The following is a 16,079-nucleotide window of genomic DNA, read 5'->3' as shown; positions in this document are numbered from 1 at the left end:
TTTTTTTTTTTTTTTTTTTTTTTTTTTTTTTTTTTTTTTTTTTTTTTTTTTTTTTTTTTTTTGACAAGATATGAAACTTAAAAAAGAGACTAAAGCTCAAAGATACAAACACAGTGAAAAACAAAGTATAAAGCAAAAAAGTATAAAAGATACAAAAACAGCGAAAAACAGTGTGAACAAAACAAAAGAAAATAGCAAGGAAAGAGACAAAACAATCAAAACCAAGCCAAAGACAACTCCAATTGGAAAATCCACCAAGAAGAAAAGCAAAAAAGAGTCCCAATACACCAAGAGAACAAACAAGCATCAAAAACAAATTCTTTGTGAATTGATGAGAAAAATTGTACACATCGCAAATTGCAAGACCACAAGCTTCAATAAGAGAAGCAAATCTGTCACTAAAGGAGGAGGAGAATGAGGAATCGCAATGACATTTTCCTGGAATGATGACGCTAAATCATCGTCAATATCATCAATACCCATAGGTTGAATGACAAAGTCCATACTACTTAAACTAACTTCAAATGCAGCACCAGAATCATTAAAAAAACGTGAAAGAGTATGAGAAAGAGTATGATACTTTGACGAAAGAATAACACCTTAAGTGAAAATACAATTAGGATCTGCTACAGTAAATTCTTGTCGACTACAATTTTGAAAGATGGGTTTATTAACAAATGGGGTCAAAAGACTTGAAACATTTTCTTCAACTCAATAATATCCGGATTCAAAGGATTAACTTTGGTGAATGGAGGAACTGTAGAATGATACACTTTTCTTTGAATATAGGACAGAGGATAAGCTTCCTTGACTTAGAAGACTCAACCGTTCTACGAGAATCACTAAAAGGCATCTTAATGGTCTCAAAAGGTATTTCTTTAACCATAAAAGGAGCATTATAAAAGACAGCCGAATCCCCAAGGCCTAAAAGAGGCTAATCATGCAAGCAATGGTCATGACATGCAATAAAGATATCTAAGTTTTCCCCTTAAGCATGCAAAATGTAAGGTGGTTGGACGAATAGATCATCAATAAGCGATAAAAGGCAATGAACAATTAAGGTTACATTGGCACCTAATCCAAATAATTATAGAAAACTAAGGTATGCAAGTAGTATGCGGGGAATGAATTTTTATATCCTACAATTATGAAACAATTTTTTGGACTGGATGTTAAAACTATTCTGGATTTTGGATGCAGTCAGAAGAAGCTTCAGGTGCTTTCTCCAATTTAACTACCTGCTGTAAGGACAGTGAAAAAGAACATGATTTATAGCTTCTTCTGCTTTCAAGCATTATACACATACATTTGGGCTCAAAGACCAGAAGGAAAGTTTCTTTTGAAGTTTGTCGGTCGCATTAAAGTTTTCTTGGAAAGCCAGACAGATAAACATATTCATCTTTTTGGAACTCTGTCTTCTACAAAGATAAGAATTACTCAGCTCTTATACAGAAGCATTAACTGAAAAAGTTACATGTTGGAAACCATTTCAAGGCTTAAGATTAATAGATACAAGAGTTCCCTTATCGACATCAGTTGAGATCTTCGAGCTTGAGAGATGGGAAATTTGTTAACATGAATGAAAACAACACACAATTACATTACTCAGTCTACCACGCCCTCTTTAAACGGAAATAGTTATTGTACTCCAATTCTAAACTGAAGAAAAATATACTATGTAACAACAAGTTTCAAACATCCAAATCTTCCTCGTTTTCATGGAAACAAAATTTAGGAATTTCAAGCCATCAGGTTAACTCATCAATCAATCTAGCAGAAGGGGAAAGATCGATATTATTAAGATGGAATTTTAATGTAGCCTAGGGGCAGCAGAAAAGCTCCGTATCATATGAAATCAGAAAGAGTATTATATCTAAACATTGTGGTCCAGGAAAAACCTTGAAACCAACCATAAATGTCAAATGACATGGAAAAGAGAACAATAATGGATACATAACAAGGTTGAGATTTGTGCCTGCCACCTCTAATATAAAAATGAAACATGTTGAAATGATAGCACAGACCACTTACCTAGGGATATAGATACTATTCCACTGAGTTTTTCTCTCAACTGACTATAGGCTTCAATTATTGCAGCTTTCTTAATAGTCACCTGGACAAAAATAGATAAATTAAGAACTGCATAACCCTGAATTCCCGTGAGGCACGTTGGACATATATAAAGAATGTGAAGATTTGATGCTACAAAGAAAACCACAAAGGTAATATATTTGGCAGTTGACATAATTTTCTTCTCATTGAATTAAAATTTAAGCCCATTTACATATTCCTACAAAAGTAAGTGACTGTCAAAAAAGCAGGGGAATAAGGTTTCCAAATCGAACCTCCTTAAAGTCCAACTCCACATATAAATGCGGTGCATTACCCTCATTCTGTAAAAAAAGATAAACAAAAAATTAAAATGCATCAACTTCAAGTGGAAGGTTAATTGGAGCAAACAGAGAATGTAAGCAAAAAAAGTCACAAAGAGACAACTAAACGTGATTGCAATAAACACAGAAGAAGATAGAAAATGACCAAACTTTCAAATCCAAACCTAAGAATTAGTTTACATGTGGTAAGAAAAATATGAACATAAATATATACGAAAAATATAGAAGATACGATGTACATATAAAAGGAGAATAAATGAATATGCTAAAGATGTTATAGCCTGTGACCTAAATAAGCAGCTTGCCTGCAATTGGAAGTACGTTGTATCAAAGCCAGCCCCAAGCGACAATATCTGCTTCTTTGTATGTTCCTCTGTGTTACTTTCAACATTAAGGAATTGAAAGAGGAGCTTCCTCAGTGCAGCCCAACGGGCAAAATAACCTTATTAGCAACAATGTAAAGAAAATTACTACAAAGTGATTAAAGAAAGTTCTAAAAAAAACTGACATATTTAAGAGATGCAACAAGATTGTACCTCGATTAATAATTGGAGATCTCTTAACAGGCCTTCTTACAAAAAGGTGTATGAAATCGTCTTTCATGTAGCCCTTTCTAACACATGATCTGTTAACCAAACAGGGGCAGCTAATATTACATCCCAATGAATAAATTAAAAAAAAAAATTAAATCCATCTGATTTTGAAACTATGCCAAATAATGGGCAGATTCAAGGTTCAAATTAAAATGATGGATCAAAATTTTCATTGAGAGAACGGAATTCTTCAGCGAGCGTAGAACTACAATTAATTCTTGCATGATTGCATCCCATATGACAGAGTGAGGATTTATGATATCGAAGGGTTGAACGTTGCCGAATGCCAACCAAATAACAAAATCTTAGCAACTGGAAAGTTCCTTGCGGGTGAAGAGTGCCTTCATGCAATCAACATCGAATCGTAAAAACAAAAGACCGCCTCAACGACGTTGAGAAGGCAGTAAAAATGGTTATCCAAAGCAAAATCTGAAGCGCCGAATTTGAAAATTGGAAAAGGCGAAGAATGGATCACGAAAGCGTAAAGATAGTGAGGGAATAATGCGTTAAAAGGGGTTTGCTTACAATTTACTGGCAGAGGCATCGTCGTTGGTGGCTTGCACTGCTGCACTGTTACTCTGTGAATCGGGAGCGGCCTTCGCCATTTTCGAATTGCCAAAGAAATTCGTGGTTAACGCAGTGGTGAAACGGTAAGTTGGAGAGTGGGGGATCTAACAAAAGCTCTGGTAAGCTGTTCAATTCAGAAATCAATCGTGTCCATGAAAGAGCGACGAACCGTGTAGAATTGAATTGAGCAAAACCCTCCCGACAAATAAAGAAAACTCACCGATGAGACGTTAGTTGAGACAAGTTCTGATAAGTGAAGCAGAAATTGAGGAGAACGTGTCACAATTTTGGGAGGATTAATATTAAATCTCATTCTAGTTGTCCCTAGAACAAAGCACGCCTCCCCTTAATGACTGCCTTCAATGGTATGATATTTTTCAATCTATTGGCACGGCTAAGTTTAGGAACACAACTCTCCACAATGGTATGATATTGTCCACTTTAAGCATAAAAGCTCTCATCGCTTTGCTTTGGGCTTCCCAAAAGGCCTCATACGAATGGAGTTAGTATTCTTTAGTTATAAACTCATGATCATTCCCTAAATTAGCTTACAACAAAATAGAGTTGTATTTTGTTAACATAGGTGTTAAAAGACTTGTAATTAATTTTTTAATTTAAAATAACAATTTTTTTAGTTTTATTTTAAATTTAATATTGTCTATGGTATGAAAAGCTTAAGGTTATTACTGCAGTGTTGAAAGGTATGTGGTTGATGTGTGAAATAATGATCTTTCAATAATAGCTTAAAGAGGCTATAGTATATGAATAGGGTTAGATATCTTATTTCATTAACACCATTAATATGATTTATTTCATAATTACAAGTGATTTGATTTAAATAGTTCACGTGAAATGTGTGAGTGGGGGTATCAATACAAAGAATTTGTATAAGATTTGACCACATAATATTTAATTTATCTTTATAAATTCGTTTCTTAAGGGGATGAAAGTGAATTATGAACTCTTTCATGCAAGAACTTGTACCTTGATTTGAATAGGTGACAATCATTTTTTTAGGTGATGTAATATGTCTACCATTTTTATGAATTAACCAAACATGAAGTGTAAACACGTGCAACATGAATGAGACCTATTATTTAAAATCGTATTCTCTTAGGTGGTCTCCAGTCCGGACAAGTTGAACGTGTAGTACTTCTCTACACATACAACCCACATGATTGAGCAGGGGCCCACCAGACAGACTCACACCCCCTGAGCCTACATAGTCGGATTAGTTGGTTGTAGCCGAACGTCTGTAGGTACAACGACTGTCGTGTATCATAAGCATGGTAGTCATTATCATCATCACAATGTACGCATCTGTATTCATCATAAAAAAGGAAGTATCCCGATATAAATGAACATACGATAAGCGTGAGGTCCCTATAGTTTTCATTTTAATCATTCATACGATACAACCCCCTCCCTCTCCTCCTCCCCCACTACCCCTACGTAACATGCATGCATAAGCTTTCACATGTTTATCATTCATAACATAACTTAAGAGTTGTGCACGAGAAAACTTTTCATTGTCATACATGTCGTAGCACGTCATATCATAGTGTAACATGCCATTTATACATCGTAATACTAGGTGAGTTCACATCTTAAGAGTATTTTTTAAATGAGATATTAATGGTTTTCGTGTTAAATGCATTTTTTTTATTTTTATTTTATAAAGTTGGAGAGTATTAATGAAATTTTTGAAAATTTATATTTATTTTTTAAATTGAGTCGGTTCATACACTAATGTTAAGATTATTTTTTTTAAAGTTTAAAAGGTATTAAACAAACTTTAAAAATCAAAATACAAATTATTTTTTTATTTATAATCTTAAATATGCAATTTAAAATTAAAATTAATATATAAATATGTATAATTTGATATACTGTAAAGGATAATTAAAAAACTTATAAGAAAAATATGTTCGTAAATTAATCAGTAATAACTAGGATTCAAATCGGTAAATTACAATTACGTTGGTAAAAATCTATTAATCTTTTACCATCTTGAATTTTAGATAAAATAAAAAATTTAATGAAAAGTTAAAAAAACCGATCATAAACAATAATAATAAAAAATAATAATTAAAAAAAAAAAAAAAAAGTCGAACGGCAAAGTAGAGAAGAAAAACGAAGACACTTCAATACGTGAAGGCCAACTAACCGACTGAAAAACTCACGGTAAATACAAACAAAGGGTTTAGGGTTTAGCCCTCTAAGCCCCCATTTCCGTCGCCATGGCCGGCTTCCGGAGATCCTCCACACCGCGCCTTCTCTTTTCTTTCTATGCCTCTTCCCTCTCTCGTTCGACGCTATCTTCATCTCCCTCACCTGCCACCGCTCTCCTTCTTGGAAATTTCCACCTCCGCCACTCTTCGAGTGCGGCCCGTGTGAAGGAGGACAAGGAGCCATGGTGGAAGGAATCCATGGAGAAGCTCCGCAACATCGGGATCTCCGCGCATATTGATTCGGGAAAGACGACGCTGACTGAGAGAGTTCTGTATTACACGGGAAGAATCCATGAAATCCACGAGGTTAGAGGAAAAGATGGGGTTGGTGCTAAGATGGATTCTATGGATTTAGAGAGAGAGAAGGGAATCACAATTCAGTCCGCTGCCACTTACTGTACTTGGAATGGTTACCAGGTATGATTATAGATTTCTAAAAAGCTACGTCTTTATTTCTTTCTGAATTTAGATTTGCCTTAGAAGTTGAAGCTAATTAGGATGCGTTGGTACTAGTTGCACTAAAAAAAAAACATTGATACTATTTCTAGCGTCCAAGGAACTTTCAAGTGAAACATTTTGCAAATTTATTTTATGCATCTCAACAAGATAAGTTCGACTGAAGATTTGCATTTCAAATTAGTCATTTGTGTAATTTTATAATTTTGAGTCAAAATGAATGTAAATGAGGACATTTATATGGGATTATCAAACTTTTATGGTGTGGTGATCTGTTTCGTGAAGAAACTTGCAGTCCCCATGAAGAATTTTTTAATTGTTTTTTTTTTCATATTCTATTTCAGGTTAACATTATTGACACCCCTGGTCACGTTGATTTCACTATAGAAGTAGAAAGAGCTTTGCGTGTTCTTGATGGTGCCATTCTCGTCCTCTGTAGTGTTGGTGGTGTGCAGAGTCAGTCTATTACTGTTGATCGGCAGATGAGAAGATATGAAGTTCCTAGGCTTGCATTTATTAATAAATTAGACAGGATGGGTGCTGATCCGTGGAAGGTTTTGAACCAGGTAACTTGTATTTTTTAATTTTTCTTTATGGATTTGAAATTATTGCATGTTACTTTCGCTTTCTCGATTTTTTGTTGATACACACAGACATATTACTGCAGATTATACATTATATGGAAGTAACAACATGCTAGTACTAACCAAATGTTGTTGTGTTTTTTTTTCTCAAATTATAGTTTTCCTAATTGTTTGCTAGGTTTTCCGCTGATTATTTTGAAAAAGAAAGAGAACTTGTAAATAATCCTCGAATGTAATTAAGTTCTTATGTAGTTTTGGCCTATATTAGAAAGGCACTGCGCACTGGTTAATTATGTTAGAAAGAAACGATCCTGACCTAAGAAAATTACATAATTTTTCACTTGAAGACTGATAAAAAAATTCATCATAAACAATTTCTCCTAAGGAGGTCATAGCATTTAATTAAGAAATGTTAGATAATTTTTCATACTGATCAACAATGAAGGTAAATTAATTCTTTTATTTTTCTTCCAGTTGATTTTATGGTTTATTTGTTGCTACTAGTCATAAAAAGTTCGCCACAGATTGGGTGGGTTCTTTTGAGTTGATGAATTGCAGCTAATCAGTAATGTAGTTGTCGGTGATAATGAGTAGAGTACTAATCTTTGAACTGAATTGGATTGGTTTGTCTTGAAGGCAAGGTCTAAACTCCGGCATCATAGTGCCGCTGTGCAAGTTCCAATTGGCTTAGAAGAGGAGTTTAAGGGACTTATTGACCTCGTACAACTTAAAGCTCTCTATTTTCAAGGATCCAATGGGTACATTTCCAAACCCGCTTCATCTAATATTTATTTCCAATCCTTCTTAATACAAAAAAATAATTCCTATCCTCTTCTCATGGTTTGGTTAATGCAATGCAGTGAGAAAGTTACCACTGAAGAGGTTCCTGCAGACATGGAAGCTCTAGTCACAGAAAAGAGGCGTGAACTAATAGAGATGGTTTCGGAAGTTGATGATAAACTTGCTGAAGCATTTCTTAGTGATGAGCCTATATCACCTGCAGATCTCGAGGTGCCTATTCAAGGAATATAGTAGTAATGATTTATTTATTTTCTATACTGATGGGTAGGGATACAAAAGAATATGGTTCCACAATATTCTAATTTAACATATTGATTGGTGAACGACATTTGTACACTCATGTTTTCCAGTTACACACACAAACACATTTTATTTCATAGGACCAGCAGCAGGAGGTTTGTTTTTGTGCTTGTATGTTATAAATTGAATTTAAAGTAAAATGTAGAACCATTGCTTTGCTTTGGTCTTCCTTTGTGTTGAATGAAATTTACGAGCTGTTATATTCTATTTTCAATAGGTACTTGTAACTTTCTTTAATCAATATCTCTCTCTACTTATAAATAGGCTGCAGTTCGGAGGGCTACTGTTGCACGGAAGTTTATACCTGTATTCATGGGTAGTGCATTTAAAAACAAGGTACTCATAATCTACTTAATGTTAGTAGCTAATTTTCTTCATTTTTTATTTACATTAAAACTAGTAGGACATATAGGAATTCTATGGCTTTGATAACTCAAATAAGAGTTATACTTTATAATTTTATTAGTCAATTACAAATACAGTTTGCTTAGTTCAATCACTCTCTCTCTTCTTTATTCTTTTTTCTTTCTTTTTCTTTTTGTGATAACTCAAATCATTGCTCTATCAATTTGCTGTTTTATGATCCGCTACCAAACAACTATGCATCTTACAGCTGTGTGATAATTGTTTTTTTCTTTTTGATGTTTCTTATGTATGGATTGCAGGGAGTTCAACCACTTCTAAATGGAGTACTTAGTTACTTGCCTTGTCCAATTGAAGTTAGTAATTATGCTTTGGACCAAACAAAGAATGAAGAAAAGGTTACTGGTCTAAATAAACAGTTCGTGTTCTAGATTTTTTCCTATGCTGATGTGAGGATTGAAATATGTTATTCTGCTGTATTTTAGATTATGTTGAATGGCACTCCAGATGGGCGGCTTGTGGCATTAGCATTTAAGTTGGAAGAAGGTCGTTTTGGCCAGTTGACATATTTGAGGTATTCTATGTGCTATGTTCAATTTTTTTTCTTTGGTAAGAGAAAATTTAATTGTTATTTGAAATTTGCTAAAGGGATGGATTATCCATGATATTTACAAAAGACCTCCCCAATTTACAAAAAGGGAGGTATAACTATTGGAAGCAAAGATATTAGATAATTTACACCAAGATATCGAGTGGTAAATAACATTGTTGAAGAGCTTTGTATTAGTCGGTGAATTTTCCGTGAATACTCTTTGATTTCTAGTTTTCCATAGATTCCAAAAGATCGGCTGGTGGAAGAAAAATTACAATGAAAAGAAAAGGGGAGATGGGATAACTTATTGTTGAGTATATTATGCTTATAGCTTAAGTTGAAAGTTTGTTTTGATGAAATGGACTTCATGTAATAGGATCTAATATTCATGTCTTTCCTTTCATTTGTTTCATCGCTAGTTTGGTTCTATATATCTATATTTTTAAAAAAGGTTCTTTTTCTTGTGTTCCACTAGTATATCTGTTTTGCAATTACATTAATTGGTTTGCATTTAATTGGCTATATTGGTAAACAATTTCAAATTTCAATCAATCTTTTAAAAGAACTTTTGAAGCAAGACTCTAACTTTTAACCTCAAGACTTCTCTTTTTGGACCATAAGAGGCTTACGCTTCTATGAGAACACACAAGGACTTAAAGTTTCTACACCTTGTATAACGATTAGAAGAGTAGTTTTAATTTGGCACATCCGTCAAAAGTGTAGACGTTTGAGTTGTAATATTTTGAGTTGAGTTGAGTTATTACTACCTTTACTACTTAGGCTCCAAAAACACTGAAGACATAAATTTATAGAATTAGTCAAATTTTATTGGTGAAAATAGCAGTGATGTTAAAGATATTCTTATAGATTTTTTTGTTCAAGTGGTTATTGACTTTATTAAAAAGAATTTTATGTAACTGTTATGTTCAACACACAAACTTGGATTTGTTTAACATTTATAATTAAAATTTAGGCTTACATGTAGAATCTTCCAGAGGAAAAGTTTTGGGGACGTCTCTAGCCTTTTAAAACATTGGCTTCAACTTGCCAAGTGGCATGAAGTTATCTTCTTGTTTTAGTTAATATGAATATGAACGAATGTGTTTAAATACTCTGTATATAATTGCATTATACATTGTACGCTTGATTGCTGGTGCTAACGTATTTTTCCCTCAATGAAGAATCTATGAAGGTGTCATCAAGAAGGGAGAGTTTATTGTCAATGTAAACACAGGCAAGAAGATTAAGGTCAGTTTTATAGGCTTGCAATATTAGTTGAATGTTTACTTAATGTTGAAGTTTTTCTTTTCAGCTTGATTATGTTGAGAATTTATTAGGGATGCTATTAATTTATTGTCATGTCCTTTTGCTCCCAAAATGGAAACCTGATGACTATTTCATATCTGATGAAGTTTATCTTCATGTTCTGCAGGTTCCTCGCTTGGTCAGGATGCATTCTGATGAAATGGAGGTTGACTTCTTTAACTTTCATTCTAGCAATTTGTAAATATACTTTGACATTTGAAATTTTTGTTTAAGCCTTTTCCTTTAGCAATTGACCTCTAGGCTTGATTCTGTTGGTATGAAAGCAGGGGTATTTCTCGATAGTGTATGAGGTCTTTTAATAATAAATAATAATAAGAGGCATATCCTATCCACCAGTTACTCTCTCTCTGTCCCCCTCAAGGATATTCTTTGCTTGCAGGATATTCAAGAGGCACATGCTGGGCAAATAGTTGCAGTTTTTGGTGTCGACTGTGCATCAGGTGCGTCTCTTATCCATGCTTACTTCCACCAGCTGGTATTTTACCTGGGCGATCCAGTTTATATGATGATCAGAGCAATCTTGTATTGAGAATGGAATTATCCTAGAAAAACCTCAAAATTATGATAATTAGAGAAGAATTGATCCTGGAATTGATTGATATTTTACCCAGGACGTTCTTGTATTAAATTTAGTTATATGGGATGGGGGACATGTTGAATTCTTTGCTATTTGAACCTTTCACGATATTCTACCCTGTTGGTTATCAGGAGATACGTTTACGGATGGGTCAGTTAAGTACACTATGACCTCTATGAACGTTCCTGAGCCAGTGATGTCATTGGCGATACAACCAGTTTCCAAAGATTCTGGAGGCCAGGTGAGCTGATTTCACTGTGAGGGTGACTGAGATCATAGTAGTGATATTACTGTAAATTGAACCTTTATTTTGGATACTTTGCATAGTTCTCAAAGGCTTTGAATCGGTTTCAAAAAGAGGACCCTACTTTCCGTGTTGGGTTAGACCCAGAGAGTGGGCAGGTACCATACATGCTCATTTCTAGAATTCCAGGAACTCTTTATGCATATGTTAATGCATTTCTTAAAATATTTCTGTGGGCAGACAATAATTTCAGGGATGGGAGAGTTGCATTTGGATATTTATGTTGAACGCATTAAGAGAGAGTACAAGGTTTTTTACATTCTCCAATTTATTCTTTAAGGTTTCTTTGTTTTAGTCATCTGGGAAAAAAAAAAAACGAGATTTCTTGTTTGTATTTGGAACTAAAACTCTAAATGGAATTTTTTTGGGTGGACATGCTCCATAGGTTGATGCAACTGTTGGAAAGCCTCGTGTGAACTTCAGAGAGACTGTCACTCAACGTGCTGAATTTGATTATTTACATAAAAAACAGACAGGAGGCCAAGGGCAGTATGGGCGAGTATGTGGGTAAGTTCCACTTGTGTCCTTTTTTTGGCAAAACTTTAAATGGTCTTACGCTTGGTGCCTTCTTGAATATTACAGTTTTGGGTATAATTAAAAAGAATAATGTTTAAGGGATATAAATCCACAAAAGGAGTGGAAATAGAGAGAAAAAACAAAATCAAGAACTTGAGACAATTACAACCCAAATAGGGATCAGCCATGAGAATAATAAAACTTTTACAGAACAAATCTTGTAATCAGCAAAGGATCTTTCCTTTAACTTTTCCATCTTTCAACCAAAATACTTCGAGAGCTGGTAAATATAGGCTGAAACTATTAAGGATGACTCCACAAACCACTCAAAGCTGTTTGGGAAGCCATATTGAAGAACTGATCTATATTTTTACAGCTGGAGCCCCTTTTTCTTTCTGGGCTTTCTTTTGTGGGCTTGGTTTTTTATATGTTCTTTGTATTTTTTCATTTTTTCTCAATGAAAGTTATAAAAAGAACCCAAGTGTTTTAATATTGACAAGGAGCTACTAGTATAAGAATAGATTGGAAAATAATTTTTTAGATAATTTTTGGTAGCACATTGAAACTAGTTGTGTAAGTCAAAATCAAAACTTTGTTTAGTATCCCTTAACTTTCTAACAAACATATATTACTTAACTTGATCCCTTCTTGTAGTTTGCTCCCTTTTTTGTGGGACTTCCCTTTTGTATGCTTGTGTATTCTTTCATCTCTTCTCATTGAAGTCTGCTTTTTCATTAAATAAACATATTTGGGTAGTTGACCAATTTGCTCTCCAATTTAATCAATTAATTCTGAAACTTTGTCGAGAAGTGTGAGTGAGATCCACACCTATTTGTTCCATCAATAAATTTTGATGAATTCGACCTGACCGAGAATTAGGAAAAATCAGGTTAATCTTGGGTAAATCTTAGGTTGTACTTTTTTTTATCCCTTTTGTGTATTACTTCCCTCGAAATAATGAGTCCCCCTATTTATTTTACATCTCGATCTTAAGAAAGTTTCTAGAGTTTGATTCTTTGAGAGTTCTCTCCTTGAGGCTACTTAGGCTACACCAATTTGGTATAGACCTAGCGCCTGGGCCAATGATCCTTGCCGCTAGTGAAAGACCGATAAACTTTTGTCAATGTTGATTGCAAGAGGGAGCCTTGTGAGTTATACTTGCTATTAAATAATGCACATGTAATTACAAGGGGGGAAGCCTTTAGTGAAGAGTTTTTGAGAAAATTGTCGAATGAGTTTTGTGACAAAGATGAACCTTCAAACATGGTTCATGACCAACCAAAGTAGAAGCCTCTTTCAACTTTGGATCAAACTAACATACCAACAGTAGGTTGTCGTTTGTACTAAATTGGAAATTCGAGGGAAGAAATCAATGAGGAGTTGAAAGACAGGAGGCTTGCTTTGGAAAATTTAGTTTTCCAAATGGAAATTTCTAAGAGAAGTCTAAGGAAATAAAGAACTCACTCGAAGAAGTGAGTCTGTGCTAGAAATACCCAAAGAATCCTTGTTGAAATCCAAGTGTAAAGAACAAGCACATGAAATCGAAGAAGTCTATTTGTCATAGTTGACGCCTACGAATGTTATACGAAACCTGAAAAAAACAACCTAGAAGAAGGCAAAACATGCGGGAAACGGCTTGCGATCAAAGGAAAAGTCCATGAGTTCGACTGGGAGATGTCACGTCTTGATTGGAAGGAGTTGGAAACTCAAAGTGCAGTCACGTGCGAAGTAGGCGACAAGGAGGATGGCAGCAAGAAGGAGATGAGATTGCGAAACCACAATGACAAGGAAGATGCAGAAGAACAATTGACAAGGAAGGGAAGAGCTTATGTGCATTTTGTCAAACCCCCCTTCCCCCATGCTCTGTGATGTTTTGACTTAATTTTATCGTGACTCATATCGGGTTCTCTATGTTGCCACAAGTGTGAAGGAGGAAGAGGATATGACCCAACCATACCCACAACATAGCCCATTCATTTTACAATTTTGACCTAAAATTTTCTTGAAGGAACTTTCTTACCCTTGGTCCAGCCCCCCGGCATGTTTTCAAGATTTGTGAAGGGAGTTCCTTTTTTTGTGTGGAATTGTGGATTATTTTATTCTTGGTTGTGTTCCAAAAATGACCAAGAAGCAAATATTATTTTGTGGGAGTTTTTTCAATCATAGAAAGAAGCAGCCTTATTTTCTTCACTTTTTCTTTCTAAAAGGCGTGAGTGGATTTTTTTTGGGGGAGAGAGAATTGGAGGGAGAGTTGGGAAAAAATAGGTTGATCCGGTAAATCCTAGGTTAGTCCTTTTTACTATTCCATTTTTATATTTCCTATAAATAGTGAGTCCTCATGTATTTTACATCTTGATCTCAATGGAGTTTCTAGGGTTTGATGCTTGGAGAATACTGTCCTTGAGGCTACGTAGGCTACACCCCCCTTGCCCATTTTGTTAAAATCTCCATTAGATTCTTACACTTTCTGCGTGTTCTATTCTAACACTTCCAGTGTTCTGTTCCATATGATTTCAAAATGTTTGTATTATGTATGTGTTGGTCCTCTTTGTTTTTAATCCAAATCTTAAAGAATCTTCTACTCTTCTGTTTGGCCATACTTACTTCTTCCAACAACTACTATGCACTGGTATTTTGGAGCTTTCATTGTATTTTTAATAAATGTATTCTTTGCTGCATCTGTATGTGGCCTCATAAAAAAAATAAATGTGTCCTTGATCTACCAGTATTCACGTCTTAGCATAACTTCTAGACAATTCTTTTATCTTCTTTCTTGAAATCATTCCCAAGAACTGCAACCATTTCTATTACCACTTTGATATAACTCAAAGTAGAATAGAATCAAAATGCTGAATGACAAGCCAACAAAGAATTTGAGATCTTCATATCTCTCCTAGTTCCTTAGTTTACTTAGTTCTGTCCATGCTCTTCCTGAACACTGTAATTACTATACTCCTTTTTAATAATCTTGGTTTTTACTGTTTTTAATGAAAATTATATTATCTTTCCTTGTATATTATTTTGGTGTAGTGACTTGGTAGTTTAACATCACTTTTGTTTATCTATAATGGCAGATATATTGAACCACTTCCTCAAGGATCACCAAGTAAATTTGAGTTTGAGAACATAATTGTCGGACAAGCTATACCATCAAATTTTATCCCTGCAATCGAGAAGGGTTTTCGGGAAGCTGCCAACTCGTACGCATATTTCTATTCTGAAGTTATTGGAAGAATATGACATTATATTTTGCATCTTATTCAATAGATCTTTGTACTTGTTTACAACAGCTTCTTATATTTGATCTTTTGAATACTTGACTCAGTGGCTCATTAATTGGGCATCCTGTCGAGAACCTTCGTGTCGTCTTGACTGATGGTGCTGCTCACGCTGTTGATTCCAGCGAACTTGCATTTAAATTAGCTTCAATATATGCGTTTAGACAGGTAGGTCCCTTTATCCCATGTTTTTATTCGGGGGAAGTTTCTTAATTTTGGACTTTTTGTCCTTAAGAAGATAAGTTATTTATACCTCAGATATTTTAATTACCTCAGCCTGCCACTTTAGGAGGAAAAAAAATACCTCAAATTGTTTGTAATTGGTCCTTTTTATGCCAGTGTTATGCAGCTGCAAGACCGGTGATATTGGAGCCTGTTATGCTGGTAGAAGTGAAAGTACCTACCGAATTTCAGGGCACCGTTGGAGGTGATATCAACAAGTGAGTGGTTTATTGTTTCTATCTGAAAAGTCCATGTTCTTTACCATTTTTTTTCTACTTTTCTGAAAGTATTTGTCCCACTTTACTATGGCAGGCGAAAGGGTGTTATTGTTGGAAATGACCAGGATGGAGATGACTCGATAATTACTGCAAATGTATGCAATTTTTCTTTTATTTTTGTGTGCATGTTTTTATGACAATCTCATCATTGATTGGAATTATCCGACTCGTGTACTTCATGGTTTTCTTTGGTAATTTTCCTGTCTTGCATGTCAAACTAATCTGTAAATAGGAATATAAGAATATTTATGGCTATCTAAGTAGGGAGGAGGGACATGAACTCATGTAAATTTCTAAAGTTATACAATCAATACACACGCTAGTGACACAAATATTGTACTAAAATATATCTATATATTTTGATGCATTTAATACTTTTATAATAACTAAGCATGTAGATTTGAAAATAAATTTGTTTCTTTAGGAGCATAAGAGATTAAAGCTAGTTCAGTTTCTTTTATTTCTTTTTGTGACCTTACACCACTCATGGTTCCAATTGGGGTGCGCAACACATTCTTGTTTTTTTTACTCAACTCCTACCATCAACTTAGATTGGAGAACAGTTACGTAACCCCCTCTTTTTTGCAAAGGGACGTTTTGTCCCTTTATCATTTATACTGTTTTGGTTGATGCCTTTTGAATCGGAGCACTGGCTTGATTTTTTTTTTTTTTTTTTTTTTTTTTTTTTTTTTTTTTTT

At 34.5% G+C, this 16,079-nt stretch overlaps 2 protein-coding genes across 4 annotated transcripts in view; one reads left to right on the top strand and one right to left on the bottom strand.

The window, feature by feature from the left end:
• The window catches only part of LOC111499281 (tRNA wybutosine-synthesizing protein 4-like), a 16,563-nt gene extending 12,732 nt beyond the window's left edge, over window positions 1-3,831 (bottom strand). For both annotated transcript variants that reach the window (XR_002720915.1, XM_023150835.1), the window contains exons 1-5: window positions 3,512-3,831; window positions 2,930-3,018; window positions 2,699-2,835; window positions 2,346-2,393; window positions 2,032-2,113 (exon numbers count right to left, since the gene is read on the bottom strand). Coding sequence is in view for 1 of the 2 variants with exons in the window: in XM_023150835.1 (XP_023006603.1) it covers window positions 2,032-2,113; window positions 2,346-2,393; window positions 2,699-2,835; window positions 2,930-3,018; window positions 3,512-3,591 (436 nt within the window). In the remaining variant the exon portion in view is untranslated. The remainder of the gene's footprint in view (window positions 1-2,031; window positions 2,114-2,345; window positions 2,394-2,698; window positions 2,836-2,929; window positions 3,019-3,511) is intronic.
• A 1,895-nt stretch (window positions 3,832-5,726) lies between these two features.
• The window catches only part of LOC111499222 (elongation factor G-2, mitochondrial-like), an 11,999-nt gene continuing 1,646 nt past the window's right edge, over window positions 5,727-16,079 (top strand). The window contains exons 1-18 of one of the 2 annotated variants that reach the window (XM_023150748.1): window positions 5,727-6,201; window positions 6,585-6,806; window positions 7,461-7,582; window positions 7,685-7,835; window positions 8,190-8,261; window positions 8,591-8,686; window positions 8,774-8,862; window positions 10,062-10,128; window positions 10,313-10,351; window positions 10,586-10,646; window positions 10,915-11,024; window positions 11,111-11,185; window positions 11,268-11,336; window positions 11,473-11,594; window positions 14,678-14,803; window positions 14,929-15,049; window positions 15,221-15,321; window positions 15,416-15,476. In XM_023150748.1, coding sequence (XP_023006516.1) covers window positions 5,794-6,201; window positions 6,585-6,806; window positions 7,461-7,582; window positions 7,685-7,835; window positions 8,190-8,261; window positions 8,591-8,686; window positions 8,774-8,862; window positions 10,062-10,128; window positions 10,313-10,351; window positions 10,586-10,646; window positions 10,915-11,024; window positions 11,111-11,185; window positions 11,268-11,336; window positions 11,473-11,594; window positions 14,678-14,803; window positions 14,929-15,049; window positions 15,221-15,321; window positions 15,416-15,476 — 2,112 coding nt within the window. In that variant the 5' untranslated portion in view covers window positions 5,727-5,793. The remainder of the gene's footprint in view (window positions 6,202-6,584; window positions 6,807-7,460; window positions 7,583-7,684; window positions 7,836-8,189; window positions 8,262-8,590; window positions 8,687-8,773; window positions 8,863-10,061; window positions 10,129-10,312; window positions 10,352-10,585; window positions 10,647-10,914; window positions 11,025-11,110; window positions 11,186-11,267; window positions 11,337-11,472; window positions 11,595-14,677; window positions 14,804-14,928; window positions 15,050-15,220; window positions 15,322-15,415; window positions 15,477-16,079) is intronic. The other variant, XM_023150747.1, reaches the window with a different exon arrangement.

Source organism: Cucurbita maxima, unplaced genomic scaffold, assembly GCF_002738345.1.
Source record: "Cucurbita maxima cultivar Rimu unplaced genomic scaffold, Cmax_1.0 Cma_Scf00026, whole genome shotgun sequence".
NCBI classification, from domain to species: Eukaryota; Viridiplantae; Streptophyta; class Magnoliopsida; order Cucurbitales; family Cucurbitaceae; genus Cucurbita; species Cucurbita maxima.
Note: the sequence above shows the minus strand (reverse complement) of the source record. Positions and strands in the feature narration are given on the sequence as shown.